The following is a 15,368-nucleotide window of genomic DNA, read 5'->3' as shown; positions in this document are numbered from 1 at the left end:
GTACAACCTACTGTCCCAGCACCAAGGTCAAACAGTGCATCAGCAACCCAACTCAATGAACCTTGCAGCATGGCTCCTGAGGTCATAGAGTTTGGACATCTCAATTTACCACAGAGGTGTATGGACATCCTAAAGGAATCTAGGAAACCAAACACAAGGCACTGCTACTTTGACAAGTGGAAGAGATTCGTTATCTGGTGCCAGAGTAAACAAATCAACCCAGTTGATTGCACTCCTTCCACTATTGTTACATACATGCTCCACCTGATGGATGCAGGACAGGTTTTTAACTCACTGAAAGTACACCTGGCAGCCCTGTGGCATACACCACTTCCCATAACAAGGTCTCGTGGTGGAAAGTACCAGTAGTTAAAGCCTTCATGGAAGGAGTAAAGAGACTTCACCCTCCTATTTCAAACCCACCACCAGGGTGGGACCTTAATGTGGTGCTATCTAAGCTCATGGGCCCCCCTTTCGAGCCCATGCATAAAAGCAGTCTCAAACACCTGACTTATAAAACGGCCTTCTTAGTAGCTATTACTTCTATAAGAAGGGTCAGTGAAATTCAGGCTCTGTCAGTGCAGGATCCCTTCTTTACTGTCCATAAAGACAAACTGGTTTTACGCACACATCCTAGGTCCTCACCTAAGTTTATATCTAAATTCCACGTAAACCAGTCCATCGAGCTTCCGGCTTTCTTCCAGGACCCTCAAAGCTCAGCTGAGGTGAAACTACACACCCTAGATGTGCGTAGGGCGGTCCTCTACTATGTAAATAAAACCAGACCGCTAAGGAAAACAGATCAGCTGTTTGTCTCCGTAGCTACAGGCAGAGAAGGGGATCGCATCTCTAAAGGTGCCATCTCGAAGTGGATTATTAACTGTATCCAGCTGTGTTACTCACTCTCTGAAAAGACTCTGCCTTTCACGCCAAGAGCCCACTCTACAAGAGGCATTGGGGCCACTATGGCTTTCATTGCAAATGTACCCTTTGACACCATTTGCAAAGCAGCTACTTGGAGCTCTATTCACACTTTTACTCAGCATTACTGCATTGACACCCATTCCAAGGCAGATACACAAGTGGGACAAGCGGTTCTAAGACAGTTATTTGCTCATGACCCTTCTCACATCCCACCTCCTTCTTCAGGTACTGCTCGCTAATCTATGCACAGCATGTGATCTAAGCAGATTCCACAAGCCTCGGAAGGGATACATTACTCACCGTAATCGTATTTCTGATGCTTGTATCTGCTTAGATTCACATGTGACCCACCCTTCCTCCCCGCTGAGAGAAGGCGCATGGTTGCTTGTAGTCTTACCTTTCTACCTATCTGCTTGGATTATCTGTACTCATGCTACCTCATGTCACCTCATGTCAGAAATCCTAGACGCGTGAGGGATCTTGAGTACAGTGGACGTCACACTAGGGATAGTATTACTGGCATGCCCTGTGTCGACGCCTATTTTTGAGTTTCGAAAAACAAACTGTAATACTCCGCAGCTTCCACTAGATGTCGGTCTATGCACAGCATGTGAATCTAAGCAGATACAAGCATCAGAAATACGATTACGGTGAGTAATGTATCATATATATATATATATATATATATATATATATATACTGACCCCAAACTCCTGTCTGGCGTGGGTCGCGTGGAGGCAATAGGCGGAGCCGTGCTTCTCCCCCAAGTGGTGGAAGAACAGCTGGCTCTGAAAATACTATCTCATAGTTGAGGAATCCATGGGAGGAAAATCCATCAAAAAGAACACCATATTTATTCAACATAGCACATGAAGGGAGAGCAGAGACTGGGGCCCTGACAACTCTCTCTCACCACTTCTGGGGCAGGACAGGGTCCCTGTTCTCCCCTTTCACAGTTCTCAAGTCAATAAAGATAGTCATTGGAAAGCTTTCCTTGACAGTTTGTCTATAATGACACTTTGTGGCACAGATATTTCCCTGGATCAGATGGGGTATGAGCTTTCAGATTATAGCACCTTTATGCCAGAGGACCCAGAAATTAGCAAACAATACCAAGAAACGCTGTTTAGAAATGCACAGCTAGTTATCATCGGGAGTAGGGGTCTGCAACGTTTGGCTCTACAGATGTTTTGGACTACAACTACCATCGGTCAGAGCCAGCATAGTCAACTGTGAGGGATCGTCAGAGTCCCATTCCAATGCATCTGGAGAGCCGCAGTTTGCAAACACCTCATTTACAGTTAAAATAAAGGGGCTTCCTCACTAAGCAGTCTAAAGAGGATATGCATTGTTTGCTGTCAGCCACGTAACTTCTCTTGAATGAAGACTGTGGAGAGGTTAGTTTTAACAAGAGATTGCTTGACCATTTAATAGGTATTCCCCTATGAAAGGTGGCCTTGAGGCTGATGGAAGTGTATTGATGGCGGGATTAGAAGACAAACTGATTAAGTAAAATATTATTGTTATTGATTCTACTGTTCCATTGACTAATAGATTTATAGCTTTGAGTCACCAGAGTGCTCATAATGTAGACGGTGTAGAAAATGGGACTTACAGAATAAGCGATAGCAATTGCGCCAGCTTACCCCCAGTGCGGTAGTTAAAAAAAACACAGAGTAAAAAAATGAAGGGAACAGCAAGCATATTAGTCAAAAACGTAAGCAAAAAGAGGCAGGCTGTGGAGGAGAGAGACAGCCTGACCTCGACATAAAGCTGCAGCAACATGGTGGGCTGCAAAGGGTTGACTTGCATGGGTATTGTCTACGGGGAGATATATTGGAACAGATAGTAACCCTACTACAGGATTTGTTGTTAGAGTTTAAAGCCCTGAATGGTAGTATAAATGAACTGTGCAGGAAGATAGCACATAGATGCGGGACCGATACCATTGAATCTCCAGCAAGGGGAAATAATGTAGAGGGTTCGAGCAATAAGGCTAAAAGCAGCCTAGTACTGAATCATGCTCCCAGACAAAACTGGATGTATGATCACTAACGCCAAATTTATAAATCACTTAGAAGGCAAGGGTGCAGCGGCGGCTGCTGCACCAGCTGGATAAATGTGACCAACATGCACTGAGGCCAATTATTGATGTAATAGATGCTCACGTAGATTGGAACATCAAACAGGATAGACCACAGAATATTTATGATGTCACAAGAGATAATGCGGCTGCGGGGCAGGTAGGACCTAAAAGATTTGAGGAGGATTGGCCCTATGTGGTAATGCACAATGTGCTGAGGTTACACCCCGGAGCATATGAAAACCAGGATTCTTCAGAAATAAATGTATTTATTGCATAAGGAGTGTCAACAGGTGTACCTCGATAATTTGTGAAGACATTGGGCCTCATTATAAGCTTGCCGGTACCGTAGTTACCGGACCGGCAAACTACGAGGTGTGCCCTCAAGACCTACCCGGTAGCGGCAGCACCGTTATTGACAGTGCAGGCCCTACCGGCCTCCCCATTCCAATTGAGCCCTATGGGCAATTACCGGGCCTGGTGGGGCCAGAATGCCCCGGTAATTGCCCATTGCCAGGTGCCGGAAAAAAAAATTCTCCGGCGGCAGCCGTGCCGGTAATTACCATCACGGCTACCGCAATACTCGTAATGAGGCCCATTGTAAATTGTACCCGGTTGGGAGGCTCAAATCACAGGATTAACTGCATCAAAATATTTCTAATCCGCCAATATTTGATGGAAGGCCACTGGTCCATTTATTACAGAATCTACCCACCACAGGGAACAGCAATAACTCTCAGGGCATACCCTCCAGGAAATGGAAGACCAGAGAGTAGTAGGGGCGAGCCTGGGGGGGGGGGGGTGTCTAATGCAACCCAACTAAGTACAGGTATAATGTTCGGGAGGACAAGGGGAGCATGCGTTACTCCTAGGGATGAAGGTCTGGAGGGTGTTGATTGGCCATTATTATATAACACGAGAGAAGATGCTGCTGCTTTATTTAGAATGCTCTCTTGGAATATAGCAGGCCTCCTCAAACATATGTCCGATGCTGGATGGACTGCCTTTTTTGGGCAATTCCAGGTAGTTTTATTGCAGGAAATATGGGCCCTGACCAAGTTGATCTGCAGGGCTATCAGACATACCATAATCCTGCAGAGAAAGGCCCTAGTTTCTGTGGCATATTGATCTGGATATATTCTACCTGAATTGGAAGGTAGAAAACCGTGACACCAAGACCTCAGATTTACAATATCTGGCAATAACAAACCAGAATGGGGCTGGTATATCTATCCTCAATGTTTGTAACTGTCATTACAGAGATAAATGATCTGCGCCAGTTGAGATGGGGTTTGAGTATCAGAAATGGCCTAACTGTTGTAGATGGGGACTTTAATATGCAGTTGGAGCCACACTTGGAACGAGAGGGCATCTGGGTCGACAAGGTTGAGGCATGGAATATCCCATCATTGTTAGCCCTGCACCCTATGAAAACTCATGCAATGGCAATTAATGTAACTAGGTCAATGTATGAGCTGGAGTTGAGAGCATGTAATGGTCGCTTTGTGAGTGACCAACCTGCAAATATGACTTACGCAGGACCTAGCGGCTCATCACTGATAGATTACATATTTATATCAGTTGGGACATGGTCAAAAATTGTAATATTTGAAGTTTTAAATAATTTTGATGGTGATCACAAACCCCTCTTGATAACATTTGAGTTTGTGTATGCCCCTATTCAGAACCAAGGGAATAAAGCATTAAACCAAGCTATGGCCAAAGGAGTATTAAGTGGGCCAAGTTAGATCAGACTAACTTGAAGCCTGGCCTCCAAGATGCGATTCTACCCCACGTTGAAAAAGTGTGTCTAAATGGAATAGGTGGGGTGGATGTCATTGACCAATTTGGGAAATTAGCTGATGAGATCCTCCCTTTTGTTACAAACACTAGATGTCAAATAAAACATAACACCACAACGAGGGCCCGATGGTATGATCAAGATTGAATAATGGCAAAGGAAGAACTTCTAGGAGCTTTAGCTGAAGGGCCCCATGTTGACAGATAGCTAGTGAGTTTAAAAAGGTCTAAATACAGGTCATTTAGTAAGATGAAAAAGGAATTATTCCTCGGGGCCAAATGAAAAGCTTTTGCTTCTGCCCGGGACTATTTCACATTCTGGAAACTGGTGTCGGGAGTAGAGGTAAGAGGGGTCGTGGACATTCAGTGCACCAGCAAGACTTATCCTTGGCCTTAAGCCCAGGAACCGCATCTCTCCTGTCCTAAAAAGTCTTCACTGGCTCCCGGTTGCTGCACGGATTATTCAAAAACTTTTGCATCAACCGCAAGGCTGTCTGGGCCCGGGGATCACACTATCTTCAACTTTATCTTACTAAATACTACGTTCCTCTAGCACCAACTCTTTGTGTGTAAAGCGCTTTGGTAAACAGAGGGTACGTGGTTGATTGCTTTCCTCAGCTTGCTCCCTCCTATGGAACAGCCTCCCCTTGCCTCTGCGCCTTGAGCAAGACTTTCTTAAATTCCAGAAGCTCCTCAAGACTTTCCTCTTTACTTCCTCCTGCCCTTCTTATCTCGTCTGCTAATCCCACATTTGCTGTGATTGGTGTCCCGGGCCCTTATGCATCCTCGGAGCTCCTGACCATCCGTACCTAATCGGCACAGCTCCTGTCTACCCTCAGCACTTGCCTTTGCATGCTCCGCCCTGGAGGTTCGCACTTACACCTAATGTGGCTCCAGGCTGTGTAGCACTCAACAACCCAAGCGCTTAATCTGCGGCTTACCCATGAGCTCGGACTCCACAGCACTTACCCCTCTGCCCTCTTCCTTGCTGCACTTGCACGTTCTGAATACTCACAAGGTATAGTCCTTTCTTCCTTTTTTTCCCCTTGCACTGCTCTTGTTAAATATTGTGTTTTGTAATTTATTTCACTCCCTTGTTCCCTCCCCTTGCCCTATGGGTGCTTTTAACAGTATTTTACTTGCTGTCTACGCGCTAAACAAGCAAACAATAAATAAATACATCATAACCGCTAGAGAACAGTTGAAATATTTTTCATCCTTTTTATGCAGGAGGAGGGGACACTGACACATTGTCAGAGGCTATTACAAACAGGAAGGGGGAAGAGAGTGAGATTCTTTTTAGTATTCAAGAAGTGGCATCTGCCATTAACTCCCAGAAAGCAGGGAAGGTGGCAGGCCTTGACAGTTTCAGTTGATATTTATACGGATGAGATTTCCATCTGGGCTCCAACTCTCTGGAAACTAGTTGAAGCATGCGTTATAACTAACTGTGACCTCATCTCATAGCGCTTGGCAGAAATAGCGGCAATCTATAAAAAGGGAAGGAAGGAGTACCCAGCAAATTATCGCCCAATATCACTGTTTGACAGCTTGGGTAAAGTTTTTGCCAAAGTAATTTTAGGGCAAGCCCAGACTTGGGCTTCTGAAAATGACATCATTAGCACACTTCAGGCGGATTTCCAGAGAGGGGAGGCCACCGTGGACCAGAGCCTCTGACTTTTTAATATCATCCAAAAATATACAGTCCTAAGAAAATTGAAACTGTATGCCACATGTCTAGAACTTAGGACGGCCTTTGACTGCGGATGTAGGGATCTCCTTTGGTCAGTACTGGAAAAAAGGAGCATGCCCCGTGGTTTAATAATTATAATCCAGGTGTTGTACAGTGAAAATAAGGCAGTTGTTAGAGGTGGCTTGTGGGGAGAAGTTACTGATCAATTCAGCATCATGAAAGGTGTCGGGCAGGGATGTGTCCTGGCCCCACTATTGTTTTGTATATTCATGGAGGAGGTCACTGTTGCTAGTTGAAGGAAAGACCCGCCAAAGATGGGCCATAGACAATATCCTGGTCTTTTTTTCACGGATGATGCCTTGATATTTTCCACTACCACACAGGGACCGAGATTGTTCTTATTGTCCTTCACAGGAAAATGTGAAGACTTAAAGTTGAGCCTGAACACAGAGAAAACAAAGACGCTGGTGTTCAGGCCCAGCTTTGGTAAACATCAGAAGCTTGATGCCAGAGCAGGGTGTGCACAATTGGAACAACTAAAGACATGCGACTGAACTTGGTACACGATTCCCTGATAAGTGAGCATTGGACAAGCCAATTAGTTAAGTCTGCGGTGGCCCTGGATAAATATAGTGGTGGGGAAAGTTTTTTTTAATAGGCACGGGAGAGGAGCCTTCTCTCCGGTCCTGAACCAATACAGGAAACAGGCTATATCAGCTGCCCTTTATGGGGCAGAGCTCTGGGGGGAGGAGAACCCAAAGTCACTGTCCGTGGTAGAAAATCAATTTTTTAAGATCCTTTCATGGCTCGCCCAAAGCACGCCCAATGCTCTACTGCATCTCGAAACTGATATATGTCCCATAAATGTGATTGCTGCCTTGTGTACTGGCTATGGCTATGGCATACCCCACAATTTGTAGCATTTAAGGATGATCTGCCAAACCTGCTATGTCTAGAAGGAGCAATGAGCCTGCCCTGGGTGGCACATGTTAAGAAGGGCCTCATTGATTTGAATGAACAGGAAGCCGGGTCATATCAGATGATGATTAATAAGACAAAGTCGATAAGTATTAAATGTAAACTGCACAATGAAACTCATACAGAGAAAATGTTGGAAGCCTTCAGGAGCTTAAAGTTGGCACCCGATTACATAAGTGCAAATACATGGACATCATCAACCCTCCGTATGTCTGTAGGTTAACTTTAGACTAGGCACTATGAAAGTGGCAAACTTTACCAAGTCATGGGGCAACGAAAACGTGGGTAGATGCCCCCTATGCAACACGTGAAGAGTCTGTAAATAATGTTTTGTTCCTCTGCTGCCCAAAAACCTGTGAACTAAGATCTCTGTATCCTAGACCATTCTTGAGATCTCGGGCATCCGTACTATAAGCGAGGCAGTAGAGTTGTGTAAATGTTCTCAAGACCTAGAAAGTGTTTACAGAGTGGCTAAATATATTCACTGTGCGTGGCTTCTTAGCCCAAAGCCGCAACTAGGGTTCTAATGTATTTATTGTTCACCCCTCATTCAGTTAGAATCTGCACTTGTCTTATCATCCCATCATGTTGATATAATTTCTGGGGTCTGTAAGTGTTTTTCTACTCTCACCCAAATACCTTTTTAATTCATTGTATTTTTATGTCAATCTCGTTTTATGTGTTTTTAAGATGTGCTTAGTATCTTCTTATTTGCGATGTTCTTTTATAGACCTGTGCTGAATAAAGGTTATATTGAATTGAATTAATAGGTATAGACAGACACAGTAACATTTTAATTTGTCTTTCCGAGAACTGTCAGCAAGTGACTTATGTTTATAGAAATAAACAGGTGCAGTCTGGGCCGTTCAAGGAGTGGATTTCTATCACTTCCAAAGAACATATAAACATAGGCAAAAGGCTCACTTCATTCCATGTGTATAATATGTGAACAGCCGTAGTTTCTATGAATGTAATTATTGTGTGGTACATTTGGGATAAATGAGCAAACGGGAGAAAAGGGCTGCTGTCTCTAAGATTGTATCAGTTTCCACACTTTGAAGCTTTTTCAGAGCTAATTAGATTGAAATTATGAAAAGCATAATGAAGATATTTTAGTACCTAAACGGTCCAAGATGAAGGTGCAAAAGAAAACAAATCAGAAAGACTATGGAGTGTCTTATTACACTATTGATCTGCAAATAAGGACATATTCTCAGAATGAAAAATTAGGAAAAAAAGCGACATGTTAGGAACAGCGGGAAGCCATTATGGATATAGCAATGCCTTTAAAGCCTTGAACTGTAATGATGAGTATGCTAAGGCCTATTTCAATGTATAATTGGTTATACGGTCAATTGATTCCTGGAAGCCAACTACAGGCAGATGGAGGGGGATACACTTTTGCTCTTGACCCATCCTCAGCCACAATAACCTCTCTGTGGAAAGTGCATTTAGAAGTGTACCCAATAATCTCTCTGTGAAAGTGCATTCAGAAGTGTACCCAATAGCCCCTCTGTGAAAAATGCATTCAGAAGTGTGCCCATTGCCTCTCTGTGAAAGTTAAATTTGAAATGCATTTAGAAGCTGAATTTAAAAGTGTGCCCAATAGCCTCTCTGTGAAAAGTTGAATTTAGAAGTGTACCCAATAATCTCTGTGAAAAGTGCATTCAGAAGTGTGCCCAATAGCCTCTCTGTGAAAAGTGCACTTAGAAGTGTGCCCAATAGCCTCTCTCTGAAAGTTAAATTTGAAGTGCATTTGAAGCTGAATTTAAAAGTATGCCCAATAGCCACTGTGTGAAAAGTTGAATTTAGAAGTGTGCCAAATAGCCTCTCTGTGAAAGTTGAATTTAGAAGTTGAATTTAGAAGTGTGCCCAATAGCCTCTCTCTGGAAATTGCAGTAAGAAGTGTGCCCAATAGCCTCTCTGTGAAAAGGACATTTAGAAGTGTACCCAATAGCATCTCTGTGAAAAGTGCATTTAGAAGTATGCCCAATAGCCTCTAGGTGTGGAGGGGATGAATGGTGGAAGGGATGAGTGCGTAGAGGGGGTGAATGCATAGTGCGTGTGAGGACATAAAACGGACGAATGCGTAGAGCGGGTGAGTGAGCAAAATAGATGAATGCATGGTGCGTGACGTACATAATATGGTTTGGTTGAAAGAGCATATAACCCATCATATTTCACCACCACGCTTACTCTCTTCTTTACACCACCACTCAACTAGAACACAGAGATACTATGACACCATTCGGTATAACTGTTCTCATACCAACATCTGCCGCTCACTCCACATCATTCTAAGTAAACACTGCTGGTTACACACCCCCATCCAGGCGTTCTCCTCAGCTTAACGCAGCCACATTCGGTCTGGATAAACCCTGCCAGAACGATCACATACTACTGATCTCTCAACCACCACACCTACCGCTAAAAAGCAGCTATTAGATGAATACCGCACAAGCTGCACACATACCCGGTGCTCACATGCACCTTGACTCTCTCTACTCCCTCTACTGACCTGAACTTCGGTTCCCAATGGCGTTCAACCTACCAGCGCCTTCAGACCATACCAATGGTATATAAGGCGCTATATAAATGCAAAATAACATAACATATCTAGAGTAATGATCGTTTTCAGCACTCACAGTACATACAAGTAAACGAGATCCAAAGAGGGTGAATTCTTTTGAGTTTTACATAGTCATCCAAAACAGGTTTGTTATGCTACTTGCAGTAGTTAATACTTACCTTTACAATTTTTGTTGATTTGCTCATTGACACAATTTAATTTATTAAAACGGTTTTGAACTAAAGTTGAAAATACCAACAATCCAATTAACATAACCTGTTTTAATTTCACTGTTATCAAGGGGGATTAAAGCATCTCTATCCCTCTCTGTCCCGAAAACAGAGATGGATGCCTAATTCAACAATATAGATTAGAAGTTGAAATATGATAATAATGTCTTTATTATGAAACATTCCATGCAGTTTTATAATTACTACCCTCCTCAGCCAAGACAAAGAATGTACTCTTGGAAATTGCAATTAGCGAATGAGATCCCTACTTTGGGTTGAGCTGAATCTTGGGAATACTTACATGATTTAATATTGAAATGAAATGTTGACAAAGAACCTTATTTATACAGGGCACAAGGCTGAACTCAGTAATTTCCCCAAAATATTGTTTCTCGAATGTGCATGCTCTGCCCTGACTTGCATACATTTGACTGCCTGAAATAAAAGATGTGCATAGCTGGAGCATTTGTCTTTCTTATCGAAGTTATTTAGGATAAATATAACTCCAACATCGATTTTTAGCATCTTTCTACTGTCAGATAGAAGTAAAAAATAAACTTGAATTTTCATTGTGCCAACTTGGGCTTTTCTTGTGCAATCATCTTGTTCATCTTTTGTTAACAAGTAGCATTTAAAAGGTGCCTTTTGTGTGTGGCTTCTGGGTGGAAAGGGAGATGTGAATGTGACGGGAAAGAGAAACTGAAAGGGTCGAGTAAGTCTTCATTCAAAAGCAGATTTTAACAATTTTCTTCTTTTTTATCTCAGGTACGAAGACGGTCAGGTCGGAGATGCCAATATAAATACCCAGGATCCCAAGATTCAGAAGGAGATAATGCGCGTCATTGGAACTCAGGTCTACACAAACTGAGGAGAAGAAACTGATGTCTGCGTCCAACTCAGAAAGGTGCAATGTGGCTGTCTAGTGCCTGTCAGTTTCTGCCCAACTCGTGCTGGCAGAATGGAGCCAATGCCTGAGGTGGCCGAGGAATGGATGAAGCCTGTCATTTTCCAATGAGAGTCGACTGAGATTTACCACTCGCTCGTCCATCTCAGTTCAAGTGGAGAAGCATTCGTTTTTGCGATAGAGGCCCGGACATTGGGCAGGGTCTTACTTGCTGATTTCTCCTGCATTTGTAAAAAGATGTGGAAGTCCTTGAACCCTTTGGCATTTCCACCTCTCTCAAATCCGTTTCCTTGAATCGGAAGATGGTGGATGCTGTCACTCCTGTGTCTTGTCATGGACTGACCATCCTTTCTAAAGTTTACAGTGTTGGCGTTTTTAGAAAAAAAAAATAACTGATTTTGTTTTAACTTATTAAAATTCGTAAAAAATCCTTTAACCTACCCATGTGGTTGAACTGTCATTATTCTTGATTTGACTTGCGTAGTGGTCTGGCAAACCTTGAATGTTTCTTATTCTGTGCGTGGAGGAGGGATAGCAAGACGATAGGCCGGTGAGATCTTCATCCTCAAGTGTTTGGTTAAGTACACTTTTTCACTCATTTTTTCCATGTGCAACCATTTTCTAGGTTACACAATTCCTTGGGGGTTGCTGTGAGAGGATCAACCAGCTATTGCCAATACCAGTTATGGGGTTGAGGCAATGGAAAGGGGGTGTTTACGTAGATACTGTGTAGGAGTTTATCAGAGAACCCTTAAAAACCTTTCTCTTTTTTCCATAGCAAATATGATCAGCATCCAGACTTCTTCCAATGAATTGTGAGATGCATTAAAGTGAACATTGTGTACTCTGCACCTGTAAAGGGTATTTGACCTTTTCCTACTCATCAGTTCTTCTCGACTTCAAATCTTGCTGCTTTTTTCCAACTCAAGAAGCATGACCTCTATAAGCATGATAAACTTAGTGCTGCAAAGCTGTTAACTTGATCTCTTAATCTTCTGGGCAGGGACTCATTCCCATTGTAGTACCCTGCGAAATCGGCACACCATGACCATGCTGGGTTTCCTCTCTTGGCAGAACTTATGGCAATCCTATAGAAGATGGGTTATGTGGTAGCTGTGTGATCCCATAGCTACCATTTAACACTGGGGTATTCCTGATAACATTGGGCTGTAGAGCTTTCAGTGCACCCATAATACCACCATGTATGTCATGTCCATTGGGTTTCTTAGTTAGCTCTGCATAATGTGGCAGATCAACATGTGACAAATAGGGATACGTTTGAAGAGTTTTTATTTGGTTATCAGTGTGGGGTTTGATATAAGTGCCTGTAAGGGCCAAGGGCTAGTCTAGAAAGAAAGAGGATATTTCTATCTCTGAACAATCTAACCATATGGTGAATCAGGGTGACAAATGATAGTGCATACCGGAATCCTGTCTAATAGGTATCCGGTAATATTATCCCCACAAATAATATCGCCATATATATGGTCACTGGGAAAGGCCATAGGCAACATTATTTGTGGGGACAATTTATGGGGTAAATGGGAGCGGGGGTTGCACGGGTGTCCCCTGCTCCCTTTAAAAAATGTGCGGGGGTGTCCATTCTTGTATGGATATATTTTTGTGAGGATATTAACACATTGAACCATCTAATAGGGGTTCGGGCCCTCCTCCGGAACTATGATCGAGCACAGCCCCACGTCTATAGCACCCAGAATGCTTATTTTCGGACAGTCTCGGGTACATTGCACCCAGATCACGATTTGTAACCCACCCAGGTTAAAGTGTCTTGCTCACTTTTCTTTCAAACCCATTCTCATAGCTTTAGATCCAACTCACATCTTTAGGGATATATTCCCTACCTCGTTGGATGAATATAGAGCCCATCTCACTTTGGTGAGGATATAGTGCTCAGCTCACTGTTATTGGGATATAGGGTACAGCTCACTGTTTAGTGTTATGATCCCCAGGTCAGGTTTGTAGGGACATAGTGCCCTGCTCTCTTGGTAGCAGTTTTAGTGGATCAGCCCCTCAGCCCTCACAGCTCCTGTGGCAACTTTCAGGATCAGAATCTTTCCTTGGTCGTGTACCCAAACCCACCATACTATTCTCCCAGTTTCCGCCAGTGGACTGCTACCATGCCATTGACTTCTCGCTGGCTTTCATCATCTCCGTCAAGTGGCCTTTCCTTCAGGTGTAGAGATTGGTTAAACTGTCTTCCAGATTGCATTATGCTTGCTAGTAGGCTAACACACTTTCCCCAGTTTTCTTTGGCTACCTGCCAATACCCCAAGGCTTCAAACTCCCTGTTCACCATCTTGGGGCAAGGCAGAAATTCCATCCCTTTCCCTGGGTTCTGTGGCGGGCCAGCACCTTTGTGCACCCCCAGATGCCCTCTCTGCTCCTGCAACTTAAGCAATTTCAAAGTCACTCCACCCAGTACACCTCAATGTGGGCCCCTTTTGGCATTCAATGGCCCGATGATGAGGGCTAAGCAGATAACCCAGAGTCATCTCTCCTTCCATCTGCCCGCTAAGCACCTGTGAGGGTCTTATCTGGCATACAGATTCCTGCAGTGTTGGGGACGCCTCAGGTTCTCTTTGGTTCATGCTGGTAGCCTTTGCAGTTGAGTGTGTGTTTGTAAGGGCCATTGCTGGCATATGGGCCCTCTGGAATATGTAGATTATATGAATCTTTCCTGGCAGTATTCCTTCTCTCTGGAGTTGAATGACTAACCATGCGGTTCCCATCTAGCATGCATGGCCATTTGGGATAAGATAGACAGTGGTGTTTTCTCTATGCCTCATTCTAGCTTTGGCGTGTCTTACTGCTGTGCGCCAGCTTCCTCCCTTTCTGCTCTGGGGTGCCTAACGCCAACCTATTGGACAGCTGGGCTTCAAGCATCAGCGACACATGTTGTGTGCTATGACTCTTGTAATTTTCTTCATGTTTTCTTGGGCCTGAGAGGCGGTATGGACTAGGAGGGATAGGACTCTGAAACTCATACTGTGAAACCTGCTCAGAGTAACACAGGGCTATGGTCTGAAGGCCTGCTAGGCCAGCTTTCCCAGGTCGAAGAGTCACCTCTTTGTCCTGATACATCATCAAGACCCAGATTGTATCACAGTGGGGACCAATTCTCTGACTCTCCAAATCTTATATGCTGTTTTCTGGGCTTTGTTCAGAGTGATCTAGCTTGTTTGACCTACATACAGCCCTGAGGTGAGAAATGTTGCCATGAACACTCAGTATGAGCTCCTCACTACGGAAGACATAGGGCCTCATTCCGAGATTGGAGGTAGTCATGGCGCTATTAACGGTACTGGCACCAGTCTCGTTCAATGGGGATTTACCGGTGTAGTCTTACTTTTGCAGGACCGGTAAGTCCCCATTGAAAAAAACATTCCCCATTCCCATTTGAGCCCCCATAGGTCTCAATGGGAATGGGGAAGTAGCAAATAACGGTACCGCAATTTGCTCTGAAGTCCCTTAGCAGGTGAAACCAGGAGTTGGAGGAGGGACACGCTAAGGTAACTCGTAGTAGGGCGGTAAGGGATTACCGGCACTGGTCTCCTTAACGGTGCCCGGTATCCCTTACCCCCCCTGCTCGTATACTCCTGACATGGGAACTACCTGGAAATGATTTAATTCATACCATCATCGTATGCTTTCATATTACTGTCCATCTTCTGGAAGTTTCCAGAAAGTCACATGAACATTCCTTGTCCACAACTCCAAAATAGCTGATGTCACAGTGCTAGCTTACTGTTTCAGTCAGACATATTCCAATTACTAAATTAAAAGTGATCATATTTACATCTCCACACACGTTCCCAGAATAGACCAGTCAAATTTCCTCTGGCGGTGCCTTTTAGGTCCCACTGCCAAATAAGTTTCAGATGTGATCTTTGTTTAGTTGTAAAGAGCTTAATTAATAAGGAAGCACTAAAATGTGTGTCTGAATGAAGAGCTCATCTTTTATTTACATTGTCAATTTCTCACCACCTTCAGAAATATCACTTTATTTGGTTGCTTTTTTAGTAAAGCTCTGGTATATGGCGTCTGAGTAATTTTGAAAAACTAAGAAAACGTATTTTTCTTTTTTTTTTTAAATCACACACCTCAACACAGACTTTCCTGAAGTACCTTGTGGGTTTCAGGGCTTTTTATTAACTAACCGTGTATAA

General features: G+C 43.6%; 1 protein-coding gene across 4 annotated transcripts in view; it reads left to right on the top strand.

Moving 5' to 3' along the window:
- PARP6 (poly(ADP-ribose) polymerase family member 6) overlaps positions 1–11,621 on the top strand; it is a 628,157-nt gene extending 616,536 nt beyond the window's left edge. For 3 of the 4 annotated variants that reach the window (XM_069624646.1, XM_069624644.1, XM_069624645.1), the window contains one exon: positions 11,043–11,621. In XM_069624646.1, coding sequence (XP_069480747.1) covers positions 11,043–11,145 — 103 coding nt within the window. In that variant the 3' untranslated portion in view covers positions 11,146–11,621. The remainder of the gene's footprint in view (positions 1–11,042) is intronic. The other variant, XM_069624643.1, reaches the window with a different exon arrangement.
- Positions 11,622–15,368: the final 3,747 nt, after the last annotated feature.

The sequence above is a fragment of the Ambystoma mexicanum genome, chromosome 11, assembly GCF_040938575.1.
Source record: "Ambystoma mexicanum isolate Mex_15411 chromosome 11, UKY_AmexF1_1, whole genome shotgun sequence".
Taxonomy (NCBI): Eukaryota; Metazoa; Chordata; class Amphibia; order Caudata; family Ambystomatidae; genus Ambystoma; species Ambystoma mexicanum.
Note: the sequence above shows the minus strand (reverse complement) of the source record. Positions and strands in the feature narration are given on the sequence as shown.